The 18987-nt window shown below is 50.5% G+C and overlaps 1 protein-coding gene across 1 annotated transcript; it reads right to left on the bottom strand.

Annotated features, from left to right (window-relative positions):
• Positions 1-318: 318 nt before the first annotated feature.
• Heyl (hes related family bHLH transcription factor with YRPW motif like) lies at positions 319-18717 on the bottom strand. The gene is made up of 5 exons (XM_090335162.1): positions 18587-18717; positions 9880-9946; positions 7628-7711; positions 5276-5357; positions 319-1595 (listed from the first exon to the last, which is right to left on the bottom strand). Exons 1-5 carry the CDS (start codon positions 18664-18666, stop codon positions 943-945), a joined length of 966 nt encoding a protein of 321 aa, XP_090191288.1. The 5' UTR covers positions 18667-18717; the 3' UTR covers positions 319-942.
• Positions 18718-18987: the final 270 nt, after the last annotated feature.

The following is an 18987-nucleotide window of genomic DNA, read 5'->3' as shown; positions in this document are numbered from 1 at the left end:
GGGCTCCCCATTGCTCAGTGCTGCTCTTAAGGGTACCACGGCACCCAGAATTCTCCCAGCCACAGGGAGTCAGCTGGAGGGTGGTGGCTGCAGCCTGAGCCCCAGTATCCAGGCCTGGGTTGTAATGGACAAGGAGTCTGCCCTGTGGGTCACTGTGAAGAAGACAGGGGCAGGCTGGGCGCCTGGTTCTTTGACCCCTGGCTCAGTTATTGTCTCCAGGAAAAGAAGCAGACAGCGTGCTCTACCCCTTGGCCCGCAATGGCCATAGCCAGTTATCATTCCTGACTACCACCTGACCTCTCCAGGGAAGCAGTCTGCTTTTGGGGTCATGGTATCCTTTATTCAATTGAGGGGTGGGACTCAATTTGAATTCAGGGCCTTGTGCTTGCTAAGCAAGTGCTCTACCACTTGATGCACACTTCCAGGTCTTCTTTGCATCAGGCTATTTTGCAGCTAGGGAAGACTTTTGTGTTTCTGTCTAGGGAACAGCCTCAGACTACCAACCTCCTACCTGTATCTCCCATCGAGCTGGGTTTACAGGTGCAAGCAACCACGTCTGGCTTTGTTGAAATGGGGGAGGGTGGTCCTTTCTGACTTTATTTTTCCTCTAGCTAAGCTCAAAGTACAATCTTTCTGATCTCTACTTCAGGAATTACAGGTGTGAGGCTCTGTGCCTGGCCTCATGGTACTCTTTATATCCAAGGTTCATACCTACTGGGCAGGAGAGGGGCTGGCACAGCTCTTAGGGGCTCATGAGGCACCATGGGGCATTTGAGCATGTGAGAAACCAGAGCAAGCCTCTGAGATCAGAGGAGCTGGGGAGATGGGTTAGAGGCCTCTGATGAGTGGAAGCAAAGCAGAAAATACAGTGCCTGTTTGAGAGCTCCTGGGAAAAGAACCTTCCCTACTCCAGAGGGATGGAGATGCGGGTGGGGAACCAGCTCAGAAAGCCCCGATTTCAGTGATTTCAGACACCCAGGAGTGGTAGAGCACAGCACCTGCGGGCCTGCCCGCTGGCCCTGACGGGGGAGGACTGGAGGTGGGGAGGGCTATGCAAGCAGTTGCCGGAGAGGGCGATGGCAGGAGGGGAGAGATGGGGCCGCTCCTGGTAGCCCTGCTACTGGGCACCAGAGGCAGAGGGGCAGTTGGCCTCTCTGGGGGGCGGGCCCTCTGGGTAGAAGATACCCCTCGACTGGGCAGCAGATTCCTCCGGGCTGGCAAGACAGTGCCAGGGGCCCTGCGCACAGGCGCGATTCGGAGTGCTGGGATGGCGTAAGTGGGAGAAGAGGTGCCAGGGAGGACAGCGCCGGGGACTCTTCCAAGGATGGTGAGCTGGTTGCTCAGGGCTGGCAGCCCCGGACAGCTGTGGAAGAAGGACCAGGGCCACACAGGGAAGGCCAGGGAGCTGGCCGGCGTGGGCGAAGGATCCATCTCAGCTGCGTAGCTGTTCAGGTGGGAGAGGAGGCGAATTCGGATAGGGTCTGCACAGCTGCCGGGGCCTTCCAGAACACCCAGGTACCGGATGACCTCAGTGAGACACTCCCGAAAGCCGATGCTCCGGAAGTCCACGGCCAGGGCGCGGGCATCAACGAACCCTGCAAAATAAGACACCGTGAGAGGATGCCAGGCGGGGAAGCATCCAGGCTCAGGACCGCTGGAGAGCTGCCCCCGTCCCACTCGTTCAGTCCCTGGGTGGCCCCACATCTGTCAAGTAGGAATAGAACCTGGCCTGGGATGGAGGGTGGTGAGGCATGAACTCACTCCACGAGAAACATTGCAAAATGTAAGGATGATTCCTTCACAATTCACCAAGCGACTCAGGTAACTCCAGAAAGCACACATTTCACAGGGGGGAAAAGGCTAAACCCTGGGGGTGTTGAATAACCTGGCTTGCTACTGAGAGCAAGTGCAGGGAGGCGAGGCCATGACATAATCATCTGAGCCAGAGGCCCCTCAGAGAAAGGAGCACAGTGCCCCAAGGAAGCATCAGGGCTTTAAGCAGTCCATGGAGCTGGATTCAAATCCCGACTCAGCCATTTAGTCATGCAGCTGACTGTCTCAATTTCCTTAGCAGTAAAATGGGTGGATAGGATGCCAGCTTCACTGGGTAGAGGGAGTATGTGAAACAAATCCTAGTAGAATGCCCACAAACGACAAGAGAGCTGCTGGGCTTCTGTTGCATCCGAGTTTGTCTTTTGGATCAAAGACCGCCTGAGCCCAGCAGCAGTGACACATATCTCTATCTACATATTTTCAGGAGGCTGAGATCTGAGGATCATAGTCTGCCGCCAGTCTGGGCTAAATAAACACACAAATTAAATAAAAAGTCCGTAAGACTCTTCTCCAGTTCATTAGCAAAAAGCCAGAAGTGGAAGTGTGGCTCAAGTGGGCTCGTCTCGAGTGTAAAAGCTAACAGAGTGCAAGGTCCTGAGTTCAAGCCCTGCAGTACTATGTGTGTGTGTGCATGCACACACAGACACACAGACACACAGACACACACGAAAGATGCCATCCTGGTCCCTGACGGCTGCCTGATGTCAATGAGGGCCAGCCTCAGGGACTTTCCACATGCTGGGGTGACCTGTGACTTCCTCCACATGACACTGCGTCACCCTGAGAACAAAGGCCTCTTAAATGCATATGTCCCAGCCAGGTGCGGTGGCTCACACCTGTGATCCCAGCTACTCAGGAGGCTGAAATCTGAGGATCACAGTTCAAAGCCAGCCTGGCAATAAAGTCCATGAGACCCTTATCTCCAATTAACCGCTAGAAAATAGGAAGTGGCACTGGCTCAAGGGGTAGGGTAGTAGCCTTGAGCTGAAGAGCTCAGGGACAGTGCCCAGGCCCACAGTTCAAGCCCTACAATGACCACAAAAAAAAAAAAAAAAAAAAAAAAAAGTGTATGTCCTGAAGAACATTGTTCAAAGCCAACCCTGGAAGAAAAGTCTGTGAACTCTCTCTTATCTACAATTAAGCAGCAAAAAAGCTGGAAGTGGAAGGATAACTCAAATGGTAGAGTACCAGCCTTGAGTGTAAAAGCCAAATGAGGGCCCAAGGACCCAAGCTCAAATCCCACTATCAACACACACACACACACACAAAAGAGGCTGAGTTTGGCCTAGTGATAGAAAGCTCAAGGATAATGCTTAGGTCCCAAGTTCAAGCCCCTGCACTGGCAAAAAGAGCAATGCAACAAGTTGTCTTTGGGACTTTGTTTTTTTTTTTTTTCTTTTTTTCTTTTTTCTTTTTTTTGCCAGTCCTGGGCTTGAGCTCAGGGCCTGAGCACTGTCCTTGGACTTTCTCAAGGCTAGAGCTCAACCACTTGAGCCTCAGCACCACTTCCGGCTTTTTTCTATGGATGTGGTACCAAGGAATCGAACCCGGATCTTCATGCAGGCTAGGCAAGCACTTTAACCATGAGGCCAAACTCCCGGCTGGGACTGTTTTTGAGCCCAAGCATTGAGACAAACATTTCCATTGTGCTTTTGTTGTTTTGGCAGTGCTGAGGTTTGAGTTCAGGTTGTTCTACCACTTGAACACCTCTAGCCTTCTTTGCTTTTAGTTATTTTACACACAATGTCTCATGGTCTCACCTATTCCTCCCTCATATCGGGGTTTACAGCCACACACTGCTACATCCGGTTTGTTGATTGAAATGGAGGTCTCTTTTTTTCTTTTTTTTGGTCGATTGTGGGGCTTGAACTCTGGGCCTGGGTGCTGTCCTTGAGCTCTTCAGCTCAAGGCTACTGCCCTATCCCCTGAGCCACAGCCCCACTTCTGCTTTTCTAGTCGTTAACTGGAGATAAGGATCTCATGGACTTTAGTGCTGGGCTGGCTTTGAACTTCGAACCTCAGACCTCAGCCTCCTGAGTAGCTAGGATTACACACGTGTGTAGCTAGGATTATAGGTATAAGTCACCTGGCTCTGAAACAAGGGTCTTACTTTTTGTCTGGGCTGACTTTAAACTCTAAGTCCTCCTGAATTTATTTTCCAAATAGATGGGATTGTAGATCTGAGCTACCTTGCCCAACTACAGAAAGTCTTACTCCACTTTTTCCCTCATAGCTCTACCACTTGAACCATGCTTCCACGTCTGGCTTTTTGCCAGTTAACTGGAGATGAGAGTGTCTTGGATTTATCTCCCAGGGCTAGTTCTGAACCTCAGTTCTCAGATCTCAGTCTCCCAAGTAGCTATGATTACAGGCATGAGTTATTGGCACCTGGCAAGGAAGTCTCTTAGAAGATACAGTTCCATGATTTTAAAGGTCTAATAAAAATCACACAGTGAGCTGTATTCTACTTCCATCTGGACACCTGCTGTGAGTATGGCATGTCACCCAGTGCTGCCTAGGACATAACAGCAACCCAGAAACCTAGACCATGGAAACATCTGTGGTTAAAATTTTCAGGTGTAGGCTAGGCATAGAGGCTCAAACCTGTAATCCTAGCTACTAGGGAGGCACAGCTTGGAGGATTATAGTTTGAAGTCAGTCTGAACAAAAAGTTTTCCAATCTCCATCCCAAATAAAACTAGCAAGGTGATGTCTGCTTGTCACCCAGTGATACAGGGAAGCACAAATAGGAGGATCACAGTGTAGGCCAGCCTGGGAACAAAGTGAAACAATACCTTGAAAATAATCAGTGCATAAAAAAGGCTACAGGCATGGCTCAAGTACTATAGTCCCTGGCTAACAAGCCAGAGGCCCTGAGTTTAATCTCCAGTGTCAAAAATAAATAAATTAGGGGCCAGGAGTTTGGCCTAGTGGTAGAATGCTTGCCTAGCACGCACGAAGACCCAGGTTCAATTCCTTGGTATCACATACATAGAAAAAACCGGAAGTGGTGCTGTGGCTCCAGTGGTAAAGATCTAGCTTTGAGAAAGTCCAAGGATAGTGCTCAGGCCCTGAGTTCAAGCCAGAGCTAGTAAAAATAAATAAATAAATATCAATTAATAAATTAAAGTAAATAAAGACATCAGGTGTTTCTTTTCTGAGTTCAGGCAGGTCCCAGGCTGCAGGTAGCTCATTGGTGTTACCCCTTAACTTCCTGGAACAGTGTCATAGCGAGGAAGCTCCTGCAAGGCCTAGAAGGGCTTGGATGATCAAAGTGGTAGGACACGTGGAGACACTGAGAGTGGGACAGGCGATGCTGAGAGGCGAGACACAAGCTTGGTGAAGAGCCAATGGGATCTGTGGCTCACCTGTGGATCCCCAGGGCCCAGCCTCAAAATCTTTGTCATTATGACTGACTCCCAAGAGAGAAGAACATCGGTACCTGTCCCACCGGTGGCATGGAGCATTTTCAAGTGATCCACTGTCATCTGCAAGACCTCGGCCTTCTCCAGCTTGGAAGAGCCCTGTAGGTACAGAAGGCAGAGCATGCAGGCCCTGTCGTCATTGCTGCTCACCAGCCTGCCTGTCACCAGGACTTACTGTCTTGAATTCAAGGCCTTATTCCCAGGCAGAACCTGACCGTCTGCCTTCCACAAGAGTCCCTTGAAGGCAGACTCCAGGGCTAGTTCATAGGTGTTCCCCAAAAGATTTTAGTGAACATCTGGGGGATAACTAACTTCTCACCTGCATGCAACCTGTGCTTTGTAGGTTAAGGCAAGAATCTTTGATGCTGGGGCCGGGAGTTTGGCCTAGTGGTAGAGTGCTTGCCTAGCATGCATGAAGACCCGGGTTCAATTCCTTGGTACCACATACATAGAAAAAAGCGGGAAGTGGTGCTGAGGCTCAAGTGGTAGAGCTCTAGCCTTGAAAAAGTCCAAGGACAGTGCTCAGGCCCTGAGCTCAAGCCCAGGACTGGCAAAAAAAAAAAAAAAGAATCTTTGATGCTGTCTGATTTAACCAAATGGCTCTCAGCTCAGCAATGTTTACTGACAGTGTTCACTCTTTCAGCCACCTGTCTCACCTCCAAATAGCTCTGGAAATGTCAGGCGACACACTGCAGAGTCCCATGCTTCCTTTCTGCTCAGCTAGTTACTGACTGAATGTGACCTAGGAGATCTCTGTTCTGTGTGCCTGGCACGATCAGAGTTAGCTCTAGTCTTCAGAATCATTTTGAGGATTCTACGTAAATGGGCCTAAGTTGGACATAAAGTCACTACAACAGACCACTAAATGAGCCACCAGCATCTGGCCTTGGGGAGACTCTTATCTCTACCACTTTTAGGCACAGCATCATTTCTGACTTCTTCTGAGTGGTTTATTGTAGATAAGAGACTCATGGCCAGCTGCCAGTGGCGTAATCCTAGCTACTCAGGAGGCTGAGATCTAAGGACTGTGGTACAAAGCCAGCCCGGGCACTAAAATGTCCGTGAGACTTTTTTTTTTGCCAGCTCTGGGGCTTGAACTCAAGGTCTGAGCACTGTCCTTGGTCTTTCCTCAAGGCCAGAGCTCTACCATTTGAGCTACAGCACCACTTCTGGCTTTTTCTGTGTATGTGGTACCAAGGAACCGACCCAGGTCTTCGTGTTTGCTAGATAAGCACTCTACCACTAGGCCATGCTCTGGGCTCTGGTCGTTCTTTTTTTTTTTTTGCCAGGCCTGGGGACTGAACTCAGAGCCTGAACACTCATTGGGCTTTCCTCAAGGCTAGCGCTCTACCACTTGAGCCATAGCACCACCTCCAGCTTTTCTATGTATGTGGTACTCAGGATCTTCATGCATGCTAGGCAATCACTCTACCACTAGGCAAAACTCCCGACCTCATGAGACTCTTTATCTCCAATTAACAACCAGAAAACTGGAAGTGACTTAAGTGGTAGAGAAGTAGCCTTGAGCTAAAGAGCTCAGGGACAGTGCCCAAGCCCAGAGTTCAAGCCCCACAACCTACAAAAAAAAAAAAAGGGAAAGATTTGTGGACTTTCCTGCCTAAGGCTGGCTTCAAACTATGATCCTCAGATCTCAGGCTTCTGAGCAGTTAAGATTATAGGCACCAATGCCCAGCCAATTCTGTTTTTTCTTTTGTCTGTCATGGGGCTTAAACTCTGGGTCTGAACTGTCCCTGAACTCTTCGGCTCAAGGCTACCACCCTACCCCTTGGGCCACAGTGCCACTTGCACTTTTCTGGTGGTTAATTGGAGATGAGAGTCTCATAGATTTTAGTGCCTAGGATTACAGGCAGGAGCCATTTTGGGCTCATTCTGTTTTTCAGGCCCAATTCTGTTTTTCTGGTCTGGCTTTGAATGGCAATTCTCAAATCTCAGCCTCATGCTAGGATACCAGCTGTGAGCTATCAGTGCCCACTACCGTTCTTTTTTTGTATATGTTAGTCATGGGTCTGGAACTCAGGACTTCGTGTGTTCTCATTTAGCTTTTGCACTCAAAGTTGGCGCTATACCACTTGAGCCACCTTTTGCTACCTAATTGGAGATGAGAGTCTCATGGACTCTTAACCGCCCAAAGTGGCTTCCAACCTTTATCCTCAGATCTCAGTCTAAGTAACTAGAATTATAGGCAGGAGCTAATTCCCCATTCTTTGTCCCCAGGCTAGTGACAGATATTCCCGAATGACCACAATACCTTATCAGCCAATATCCATCCACAAGAGCTGCCACGAGAGACAAACCTTACTTGTCACGAACTCAGTCTAACCTCTGGCTCCATCAGCAATATCACCTACCTGTTTCTCAAAGGCAGTGGGGACCAAGCGCCGCAATTCAGAGAGGCTACTGTTGATGCGATCTCGACGTCGTTTCTCTATGATCTGAAAAAGAATGACAAGAAATTGCCCCACACATGCACACTCTTTCACAGTTCCTTGTACACCCAAGAGACACTGACCTGTTCTCCCTCGTCACATTTTCATGAGGGAGGAAGAGACTGAGGCTCAGTAATTTGCTTGAAGTCTCACAGCTAAGAGAACACAAACCTTGTGTCTTGGTCTGTAAGGGGGAGGGGCTTTAGCCTTAGGTAGGGCAGTGTGGGCCAATCAGAATGGGAGCGCCAGCCCAGCCCCGCCTGGGGGCAGCTGGACCAGTGTTGGCCTTCCAGTGGCTGGGTTATCAGTGGGGCTGAGAGTTCTAGGACCTGCTTTTTCTACCTGTAGAATCCTTCATTTACATTATTTCCTTCTCTTCCAGTCCTGGTAGCAGAATACACATAGTAGGGCAGGAAAATAAACTTTCATTTTTCAGAGAAAGAATATGAATGTGGCCATCGCTGGTGGTGGCTCAAGTCTATCACCCTAGCTACTCAGGAAACAGATGTGAGGATCCACACTTGGAGCTAGCACAGGTAGGAAAGTTGGTGAAATTCTCCTCTCCAATTAGCCACCAAAACAGGGACCTGGAGTTTGGCCTAGTGGTAGAATGCTTGCCTAGCATGCACGAAGACCCAGGTTGATTCCTCGGTACCACATACATAGAAAAACCCAGAACTGGTCCTGTAGCTCAAGTGGTAGAGCTCTAGCCTTGAGGAAAGACCAAGGACAGTGCTTAGGCCTTAAGTTCAAGCCCCAAGACTGCTGGGAGGGAAAAAAAAAAAAGCCCAAAAAACACCAAAACACTGGAAATGAGCCAGGCACCAGTGGCTCATGCCTATATCCTTAGGTGGCTAAGAACTGAGAATCATGGTTCAAAGCTAGTCCAGGGAGAGCATCTGTGAGACTCTTATCTTATTCAGAAAAAGCCAGAAATGGTGCTGTGGTAGGTTGCTAGCCTTGAGCACAAAGAGGCTCAGGAACAGTGCACAGACCTTGAGTTCAAGCCCAGGACCAGGAAAAAAAAAAAAAAGCTGAAAGTAGTGTTGTGTGGCTCAAGTTATGAGCTACTAGCCTGGACCTAAAAAGCTCAGGGACAGTGCCCAAGCTTTAAGTTCAAACCCTAGTATTGGTGAGGAAGCATGCGTGCACGTGTGCATACACACACACACACACACACACACTCACACTTATGAGTGCAGGAGGGAAATGGTGTGTCTGAGGTGAGTTAGGGAGTGAGTGACCTGGCTGGCCCCTGTCAGATCCTAGGCCTTTGCATTTCCAGTGTGCAAGCACAGCTGTTTTCAGAGTGAGATGTGGGGCTGGACAAGATGGACAGCTGAGAGCAGGAAACCTCCTCATTCTGCCTGCCTTCTCACTCCTCACAAACCGAGAGAGAAGTTCTTGGCTCAGGAGGAAACAGAGAGAGAGAGAGAGAGAGAGAGAGAGAGAGAGAGAGAGAGAGAGAGAGAGAGAGAGAGAGGGCGAGCATGAGTGGAGGGGGAGACTGGAACATACGTAACAGATGTGGGGGCCAGGAGTTTGGCCTAGTGGTAGTGCTTGCCTAGCATGCACAAAGACCCAGGTTCAATGCTTCTGCACCACATACATAGAAAAAAGCCAGAAATGGTGGTTGTTTGTTTGTTTGTTTTTGCCCGTCCTGGGCTTGGGCTCAGGGCCTGAGCACTGTCCTTGGGTATTCTCAAGGCTAATGCTCTTCTACTTTTGCCACAACACCACTTCTGGCTTTTTTTTTCTATGTGTGTGGTACAGAGGAATCGAACCTGGGTCTTTGTGCATGCTAGGCAAGCACTCTACCACTAGGCCAAACTCCCAGCCCAGAAATGGTGTTTGTGGATCAAGTGATAGAGCTCTAGCCTTGAGAAAGCCCAAGCCCAAGGACAGTGCTCAGGCTCAGGACTGGCAAAAGAAAAAAAAAAGTAACAGATGTGGCACAGAGAGCTCTTATTATGCACTTAATCTTCCTGAGTCCAGCCACATATAGGTGAAAACAGGCCCTGAAAGGAGAAGTGAGTTGCCTGAATTTGAACCTTGGGCAGTTAGTTGACTTGGGGTCATGTGATGTTTCCAGGTCACCCCCCCCCCCCCCCCCCGCGCCCCCTTTTCCAATCAGGGAAAACTGACCGGGCCATTGCAAGGCTGAAACCACTCACCCCTCTGCGTTTCTTCCTGGCTTGCATCTGGGAAGGGTTGGAGGTGGACAGCGGCCCGGCCATCTGGCTGCAGAGGAAGAGAAAGGCCATTTTCTCAGGCTAGGATCTCATCTTCCCGGCCTGGACTCACTGGAACGGCTAGGCTGACATGGATGGTGGTCTTCCAGGCCCGGGAAGGCTCCAGGGTTGGCCTGGGAAAGGGCTCCCCTCTTCCTCCTTTCTCCCTAACGTCTGTTTTCACCACTGGCTAAGTCCTCCATGCGCTCTAAGCCTTCTGCCTGCCACCCGCGTTGGTGTCTGTGTGATGCCCCTGGTGTCTTGGCCCCTTGCTTCAGGAGCTGTAGCCCTGGGGCTGCCACTGTCTGATCCGGTCCTGCAACTGGATCCGGGGGTGTGGGGGGAGAGAGGGCAGGCCGGTGGGTGGTGGGGTGGTGCCGGCCCAGCGGTGGCCCGAGCGGGAGCCAGGCGGGGCGGGTTGGGTTTCAGAGCGAGCCCCTGGGAAGGAGCGTGGAAAGAGCAGACGCCGCTGCTTCCCACGGCCGGCGCCACCGCCCTCCGCCCGGCCCCGCAGCTGCCGCCTCCTCCCACGCGGCAGGCAGGCGAGGGGAGGCAGCATCTGGGCCACAGGCCCCTCTTGAATGCTTGGGGACACTGTCCCGGCCTCCCTGAAGGCCTTGGTCCCCCCACCACCCCAGCCTTCCACTGCAGCCCCAGCTGAAGAATGGGTATCTGCCTCCAGCTGAGCGCTGGGGAGGGGAGGATGGGGAGAAAGAGGAGGTAGAGCAATGGTGAAGAGATCCCTGCCCTCTTCAGATTTTGACCAGAATAATGGGCAGACCAATTGTTGGCCGACTGCCCTGCACCAGGGCACCCTTTGTGTGGCCAGCTCGGGAGGACCTGCTCAGGCCTGCGGTGATCCCTGCCTGTGGGAGAGCCGCACGCCTCACATGTGAATCCCACCAGCTCACCTTCACCCCACACCTGCTCCTGGCCCTGCAGATTTCCAGCTCACTGAAGTCACCCCCACCCTCCAGCATGGAGCCGAGCAAGGCTGAAACCTGGTGCTGTCATTGACCTACCCTCATCCTCACTCCACTCCACCCAAACCTGCCCGCTCCACATCCACATCCTAAAGTACCGAGGTACTTCAGGCTCTCCTGTCATCTCTCACCTGGGCCCAGGGGCCCCTCTCTCCTTACTATTCCCACTGCAAGGATCACAACAATCACATAAATGTAAATCTAAGGGGTATGTGTGTGTGTTGGTCCTCAGTCTTGAATTTCAGGGCCTCAGCACTGACCCTGAGCCTTGGTGCTCAAGACTGGTGCTCTACCATTTGAGACACGGCTCTACTTCTAGCTTTTTTTGGGGGGGGGGAGGTGGTTAATCGGAGGTGAATCTCATGGACTTTTCCACCCAAGCTGGCTTTGAACTGCCAGCTCAAAGATCCTCAGATCTCATCGTCTTAAGAAGTTAAGGTTACAGGTATGAGCCCCTTCAGTGGCTTCCCTACACACACTTATACTTACTAGGATGTTGAACTTGTACTTGCTACCATTCAGGACATGCTCCCAGCCCTCCCAGTGCTTTGAAGATCAAAACCACTATCCTTCAGGTGGCCCCTGTCACTTCCTAGTTCCAATTCTCTTTCCCTGTGTGTGCTCCTGCCTGTGAACTCACTATTTTCACAGCCCCCTCTCCTGCTCTAGAATCCTCTGGTCTACTCCATCTGTCCATCTCAATCCCCAACTCCTCTTCCTAGTAACTTTAAACACCTCTGCAGATCTTGACTCAAATGTCAACTCTGAGATGTTTTTATTTTTCTTTCTTTTTTCAGTATCCACTCTCTCACAGTTTGTCTTTGGCTCTATATAATCCCAGCCTACTTCCAGTTTGAGATTTGAACTCAGGGCCTCAATCTCCCAATTGGCTTTGTTGTGGTTGTTACAAGGCTGGCACTCTCTATCCCTAAAGCCACACTCCTACTTCTGGCTTTTTCCTGAGGAAGGAGACTCATGAACTTTTCTGCTCAGACTGGCTTCGATGAGTCTCAGATCTCCGTCTTCTCTGTAGCTAGGATCATAGGTGAGAGCCATCAATACCCAGCTTGTCTAATGTTTGTCTTTGCAACAAACAAGCTCCATGAGGTCACAAACAACAGTGTCATTTACCACTGTAGCCCTGGTCCTGAGCAAGTGCTTGGAACACACAGAGCTCATGGTAGTGCTTTCCCTCCCCCTTCCTCTCCCCCCCCCCCAATCTCCTTCTCTCTGGCCTCACTGAAGAACACAGATAAAACCGTGTTCTGGGATTCTTGTGGGATGAGGGGGAGTATATGGGGCTTACTTTGAGGCTTCCTCCAGGTGTCTACCCCATGGCATTTGACGTTGGATCATTTTCAGCAATATCAAATAAAGAAGCTTGCATGAAAGACCAGATACTATTTGTCAGATCTTGCCGCTATGCCTCTGGCTTGGTCCAGCCACATCTGGAAAAGGACATATACCACCCACACATCTGGACAAGTGGAGCTGCTAGAGGCCTGGGAAAGCTTCTGCGAAGCAGGGCCCAGAGTGAGGCAGGTGTGGAGATCCTGAGATCTGCAGGGCAGCTTGTTTACAAAGCTTCCCTGGTTCACTGGGGACAAGCCCCAGGAGCCAAGGTACATAAGAGACATGGCCTTTGTTCCCCTGGTTGGATAAAGCATCTCCCTGAGTATTGGGTTAGCCTGTGCACGTCACAGCCTCTCAGCCTGATCTCTCCTCCGGGACCATCTGTTGGAGTCTGGTGCACCCATTTCAGGCCAGGTTCATTCTGCTCTGCAGCATGGCCTTCCCCTCCCCCACTCCCCTAGATTTGATTGGCAAAGCTTGCTCTCCACTCCCCCCTCTTGTGCTGCTACTGGGGCTTGAACTCAGGGCTTGGGCATTTTCACTAAGAGTTTTCACTCAAGGCAAGGCTGGCACTCTACCACTTAAACCATAGCTCCATTTCAGGCTCTTTGTGCGATTAATTGGGAGTAAAAGTCTCATGGACTTTCTTGCCTGGGCTAGCTTCCAAAGTTTGATGCTGTTTTTTCCCTCTATGGTTTATCCCCCATCTGATTTTGGTACCTGGCATGTTGTATATACATTTATTTGAATGGTAAGACAAAGGATAAGCCAATATAGCAGTGATAATCACAAGACAATATGTTGGAAATGAACTTTACAACTTGGGGTGGAGGGCTGGGGGAAGGGAAAGCATCAGGCCACAGAAGGGAAAGGGAGGCAGCCGGAACCACTTCTCTGCACAAAAGCACCACCTGCCTAGCCATTCCGGGGGGACTGCTGATCCGGAATTGCCCAAACGTGCAAAACAAGCCCCTACTAAGAACTCCCACTGACTGCTAGTTCCGCTTTCACCCCAGCCATGAAAGCCCTGCTGCAACCAGACTCGGTGCAACCTCTCTGATCCCAACCAGGGGGTTGGGAGCGTACCCCAATAAACTTTCCTCTACTTGCCTTATTTCTCCCTGGATGATCTTTTCTCGCCTAAAACCTTACACTCACCACCTTACCTATGTAACTGTAAACCCTCTGTACAACACCCTGACAATAAAATGAAATTTAAAAAAATTTGATTCTCAGCCTTCTAAGTAGCTGGAATTACAGATGTGAACCACCAGTGCCTGATCACTTTATGCATGCTTGTTGGCTTTCTTTCTTTCCTTTTGACAGTCCTGAGGCTTGAACTCAGGACTTGGACACTGTCCTTAGACACTTTTTGCTCAAGGCTAGTGCTCTGCCACGTTGACCCACAGCACCACTTCTGGCTTTTACTGTGGTATGTGGTACAGAGGAATTGAACCCAGGGCTTTGAGCACTCTAGCACTAGGATCCGCTCCTGGCATTTCCCGGTTTTCTAGGCATCATGGCATGCCTTTCCTCTGAGCCCTGAGACAACCCCATTTCACAGATGAGGATGCTGAGCTTCAGGGAGTTAAAGCAGCTTGCTTGTTCAGCCACACAGCTGCTGAGCATGAGAATCCTTGTTTTCTGGCTTCCAATTCAGCATTGTTTTTCTCTCCTAAATCTGACTTCCTGTCTGTCTGAATAGTCTTCCAGTGTCTTTATCCATACAGCTCCCAGCCGGAGCTCCTGCAGCCTATGATCTGGCTCTGGCAGGGGGAGGAGGGGTGGGAGCTTCTCTGAGTGTCTGAAAACAAGGCAGAGAGGATACGGTGACTACCAAGAGCGGGTCCATGGGCCTCTTGGAGCCCCAAGCCAGGATTCCAGGGCAGTCTCTGGGAGTGAGAAGCGCTTTCAGCTAATCTGGCTGTGGCTTCTGACCACACTTGGGGCTGATTCCGCCTGGAAACTTCCTTGTGGGACTCTTGAAGAAGACTGCACTTGAATCAAAGGCAGAATCCTAATGCACAGAAGGAAGGGTCCTCAGACAGCACTGAGCCCAGTGGTGAAGTGAGAAAACCCAGAGAAGGGAAGGGACCTTCCACTTCCACAGGCTGCCTAGCCAACGAGAGAAAATCCAGAACCACAGCTAGGTTCCATGGCTTTTTTTTTTTTTTTTGCCAGTCCTGGGCCTTGAACTCAGGGCCTGAGCACTGTCCTTGAGCTTTCTCAGGGCTAGAGCTCTACCGCTTGAGCCATAGTACACTTCCAGCTTTTTTTTTTTTTTTTGTATATATGTGGTACCGAGGAATCAAACTCGGGTCGTCATGCATGCTAGGTAAGTGCTCTACCACTATGGCAAACTCCTGGCCCCTCCATGGCTTTTAAGCTCTTAGCAATGTGGCTCAGACATTCATCATCACATCATGACCTAGCAGTAAGTTTTGTTCTAGAAGGAATTTCCACATCCATCTATCTCCTTTATTGCACAATAGCTCGCTATTCCATTTTTAGGAAATATAATTATATTTATGGGGATGTGTGTGACAGATACAGAGTTAAGAATCATGCCCAGTAAGTCTAGTCTTCCTGTTCGACCTCTCAGGGGCAATCCCTTAGACAGCTGTATTTATTGCACATGACCTTGTGCCAAAACAAGGAGCTATGTGCTATGTGTCAAAGCCTCACATGGAGAGAGGCATACCTCTACCCTTATTTTGTAAGGGATAAAGTTCAGGTTCAGAAGGGAGTAAAGTCACTTGCAAAAGTAAATGGAATGGAGAGTCAAACTCAGGTCTATCTGATTTCAAAGGAGCCTGATATGTGACAGGTGTTCATTAAACGTTTAGAGAGGGGGAGGGAGGAGGCTGTCTTCTGTTTGGACCCAGCATGCATTGTTGAGGGGCGTTATCAAGTTCAGACAGGAGCTATAAGGGTGATTCCCACAGATGGGGCAGGATGCTACCAGCAGGCAAGTGCCCCTCGCAACAAAGGGGCACACCCTGTTCTTTCCTCTTCTTTCCTCTGAGTGTGTGGGACTGGTGCCCTGCCTCTGACCCTAGGAGGCTGGCTGCTCCAGCCTTGTGGCCCATGTCACTGTTTATCTGGTTTTCTTTGTACATGAAGCACTTCTACTCTGAGATTTCCCTGAGGGCAGAGGCTGAGCAGGATACATCTGGGCTCTGATGCCCAGCCCTAGGTCTGGACCACAGCAGGCACCGTTCAGCAGTCCCTGAATTGAAGCATTTATGTCTGCTGGGGGGGGGGGGGGGGTGGCTTTGGGAAGTGCTACAAAGAGGCGTCTATAAGTCAGCCCGTGCCAGATGTCCGGCTGCTTTCCCTGTCCAGAGGGGTCTGCCCCTCCAAGAACAGCTTCTAAAAATGGGCTCTAGCCAGAGCGACAAAACTGTAGAGAAAAATAAAAACAAAACAAAACAAAAAACCACCACAAAACCTCATTGACATCACCTTCAGGAAACCCTCCCTGCCCTCTTTGGTTGTCAGTGACCCCACCCCATTTATATGCCTTTATAAGCCAAAGCCTACTTACTTTCTATTCTATACATAGGCTTTATATGACTTGTCAGTCTTTGCCTAGGCTGTATGGTTGCAGAGAACAAGACGGCTCTCTATCATCTGCTTTGTGCCCTGTACCAGGGAAGACCAAGAGACATTGTAACTCTCTCCACCATCACATGGTGGGGGCTACCTGCCAGCAGGTACAGATGTGGAGAATCGTTTCTCTAGATTGTAGATTCTACTGGGGATCACACCTAGGGTGATGAACCTGCCTTGCAAGCACACTTCTGCCGAGCTACATCCCCAAATAATATTTGTGATAGAGGCAAGATCTTCCTGGTCTCAGAAAACTAGAGAGCAACAGAATTACAAAATGCCTTAAAGAATAAAGAACATCATTAAGAATTGGGATAGGTAGCTGGGCGCGGTGGCTCACGCCTGGAATCCTCGCTACCCAGGAGGCTGAGCTCTGAGGATCAAGGTTCAAAGCCAGCCCAGGCACAAAAGAACCTGAGACTCTTATCTCCAATTAGCCTCTAAAAAATGGGAAGTGGGGCTTGGCTCAAGGGTAGGGCAGTAGTAGCCTTGAGCTGAAGAGCACAGGGACAGCAATCAGGCCGAGTTCAAGCCCTATCACCCAAAAAAAAAAAAAATGAGATGGGGAAAAAAAAAAAGAATTGGGGATGGGTGTGGGTCAGAGGTAAGAGGTAGTGTACTATTATGTAAAATGCGCATGTTCAAGAGTTTAGGTTCAATTCGTAGAACTGCAAAAAAGAAAAAAATAAATGAACCATATCCATTCTAGTTATTTATTTATTAATTGCCAGTCTTGGGACTTAACTCAGGGTCTTGGCACTGTCCCTGAGCTGCTTTTGCTCAAAGCTAGCACTCTACCATTTGAGCCATAGTGCCACTTCTGGCTTTTTCTGTTTAGGTGTACTGAGGAATGGAACGCAGGGTTTCACGCATGGGAGGCAAGCTCTCTACTACTAAGCCACATTCCCAGCTCCTCTAATTCTTTTGTTGTTTTTGTTTATTTGAGACAGAGTTTCACTATGTAGCTGAGGCTGGCCTCAGATCCTCCTCTACCTGCTGGAATGGCAGGTGTGTGACACTACACCCAGCTTGTTCCCCTTCCAATTCTCACTCCCACCCTCCTTTGTTTTACTGATGCCGAAACCGGCTCAAATAGAGAAACTAGTAGTTTGAGACCACATGGTGGTAGAATGCTTGCTTAGCATGCATGGGGCCCTTGATTCAGTACCTAGTATTTAAGGGGAAAAAAAAAAAAAGAAGATCCTAAAAGGAGAGTTAGTGGCAGTTAAGGGACTGGCCAGGCCTGCAGATTCCTAGTTTGTCCATACAGCTATTTTCAGGACTGGCACTAACTAAGCAGTTGCTCTCTGCAGGGTGCTGAGCTAAGCTCTTGACCTATATTTCATTTGCACTTTTCAGCACACTTATGAAATAGTTTCTATTACGTATTTACATTTTACAGATGAGAAAATGGAAGCTTAGAGAATTCACAGAGCTGGGAGACAGCAGACTTTGGGCAGAGGGAATCAGTTATGGAGCTTGAACTCAGGGCAGTGTCCCTGAGCTCTTTCTCTCAAGGCTAGAGATCTAACACTTTAAGCCATAGCTTCCCTTTCATTTTTTGAGTGGTTAATTGGAGATAAAGTCTCACAGGAACTTTCCTGCCTGCCACCAGAGCTTCTGTAATCCTAGATACCCAGGAGGTTGAGCTCTGCGGCTCAAGGTTCAGGGATTACAGGCTAAGAATAAGGGCTAGGAGTACAGGCATGAGCCATGGGTGCCCTTTATCCATGAAAACTGTATCTCCAATTAACCATCAAAAAGGCCAAAAGTGGAGCTATGGCTCAAGTGGGAGAGTATCAGCCTTGAGAAACAAGGGACAAAGCCCTTGAGTTCAAGCCTCAGGACTGGCAGACACATACAAAAAGAAAAAAAGCAATTTGTTCTAAAGACTCAAAGCAAGTTAAACTATAATATGCCAGAAGTGAACAACATTGGAAACAGGGTGGTTTGTAGGAAGAGCTCTAGAAATGGAAATGGTTCTTGCAAGTCAGCTACCATTGTCTTCAGAACCAAACCAGAAGGCTAAATTTCCCTTGGCTCAAGGAGAATTTTTTTTTCTCCCTGAAGTTTTTTTGTGAACTCAATGAAAAGTACATCAAACTAGGGCAAAACTGGGAAAGTATGTTTATTCTACATAGTGAGCTGATTCTAGACAGCGCGTGTGGTGTCGACAGTCAAGAAAAGCCAGGCGCCAGCGGTTTGTGTCTGTAACCCTAGCTACTCAAGAGGCTGAGATCCTAGGATCAAGGTTCAAAGCCAGGCAAGGCTGGGAAAACAAAACAAAACAATCGGTGAGACTCTCATCTCCAATTAACCAGCAAGAAGCCAGAAAAGGAGCTGTGGCTCAACTGGTGGAGTGCCAGCCTTGAGCGAAAAAGCTCCAGGGCAGCTCCCAGGCCCGAGTTCAAACCCCAGGAACGGCACATACACAAAAAAGTCTCCAAGGCAAGTCCTTACCAGCGGCGCCCCCCGCCCCCCACCCCCAAAGGCGCTTCAGCAGAAAGTCCCTCGGTAGCTGGCCACCAAATCCCCAGCAGATCCTCGCCGGGATGGGCACCCCCGGGAATCCGCACGTGTGCGCAGAGGTGCGCGCTGCTCACGCGCCCACCCTGGGGGCTTCCATCCGCGCGCCTCGGAGGCCCAAAGCCCGCAGAGCCCCTCGGGCCGCCCTCGGTGAAACCCCTCGACCCGGACCTTACCTCCGGTCGCCCTCGCTGCCCACGTCGATAGGTCCGTCGGACTCGCCATCCGAGCCGCTCGGCTCCCTGGGCCGCTTCATGGTCAGCGCCGGCTTCCAGGGTCCCAGTCCCGCGCTCGGGCTCCGAGTCGGCCCGTCGGGCCCCGCCCCGGCCCGCCCCGGCCCGCCCCGGCCCCGCGCAGACGCCGCCCTTTCCCAGGGCCCTTCCCTGCACGGCAGCCCCCGGCGCCCTGGCGCCCCCGCGCCCCCGCGGTGACGCGCCACCGAGCGTGGGAAGGCCCCGGGCGGGCGCCGCCCCCGCCGCAGCCCCGCCGGAGGTCCGGCTCGGCCCCGCTCGCTCGCCGCTGCGGCCGCCGCGCGCTGGGTGGCCTTGGGCAGGTGCCCTGGGAGGCCTCTCCGCGA

The sequence above is a fragment of the Megascapheus bottae genome, chromosome 6 (assembly GCF_031878675.1).
Source record: "Megascapheus bottae isolate mThoBot1 chromosome 6, mThoBot2.hap1, whole genome shotgun sequence".
Classification (NCBI taxonomy): domain Eukaryota; kingdom Metazoa; phylum Chordata; class Mammalia; order Rodentia; family Geomyidae; genus Megascapheus; species Megascapheus bottae.
This window is presented reverse-complemented; position numbering and strand designations above follow the sequence as displayed.

Excerpts from the sequence above, each read along its gene's own strand:
- Heyl (XM_090335162.1), bottom strand. The coding sequence starts at position 18,666 with ATGAAGCGGCCCAGGGAGCCGAGCGGCTCGGATGGCGAGTCCGACGGA. Across the intron at positions 5,358-7,627 it reads CCACTGCCTTTGAGAAACAG|GGCTCTTCCAAGCTGGAGAA; the intron begins GTAGGTGATATT and ends CTGTACCTACAG. Across the intron at positions 1,596-5,275 it reads CCATGCCACCGGTGGGACAG|GGTTCGTTGATGCCCGCGCC; the intron begins GTACCGATGTTC and ends CTTATTTTGCAG.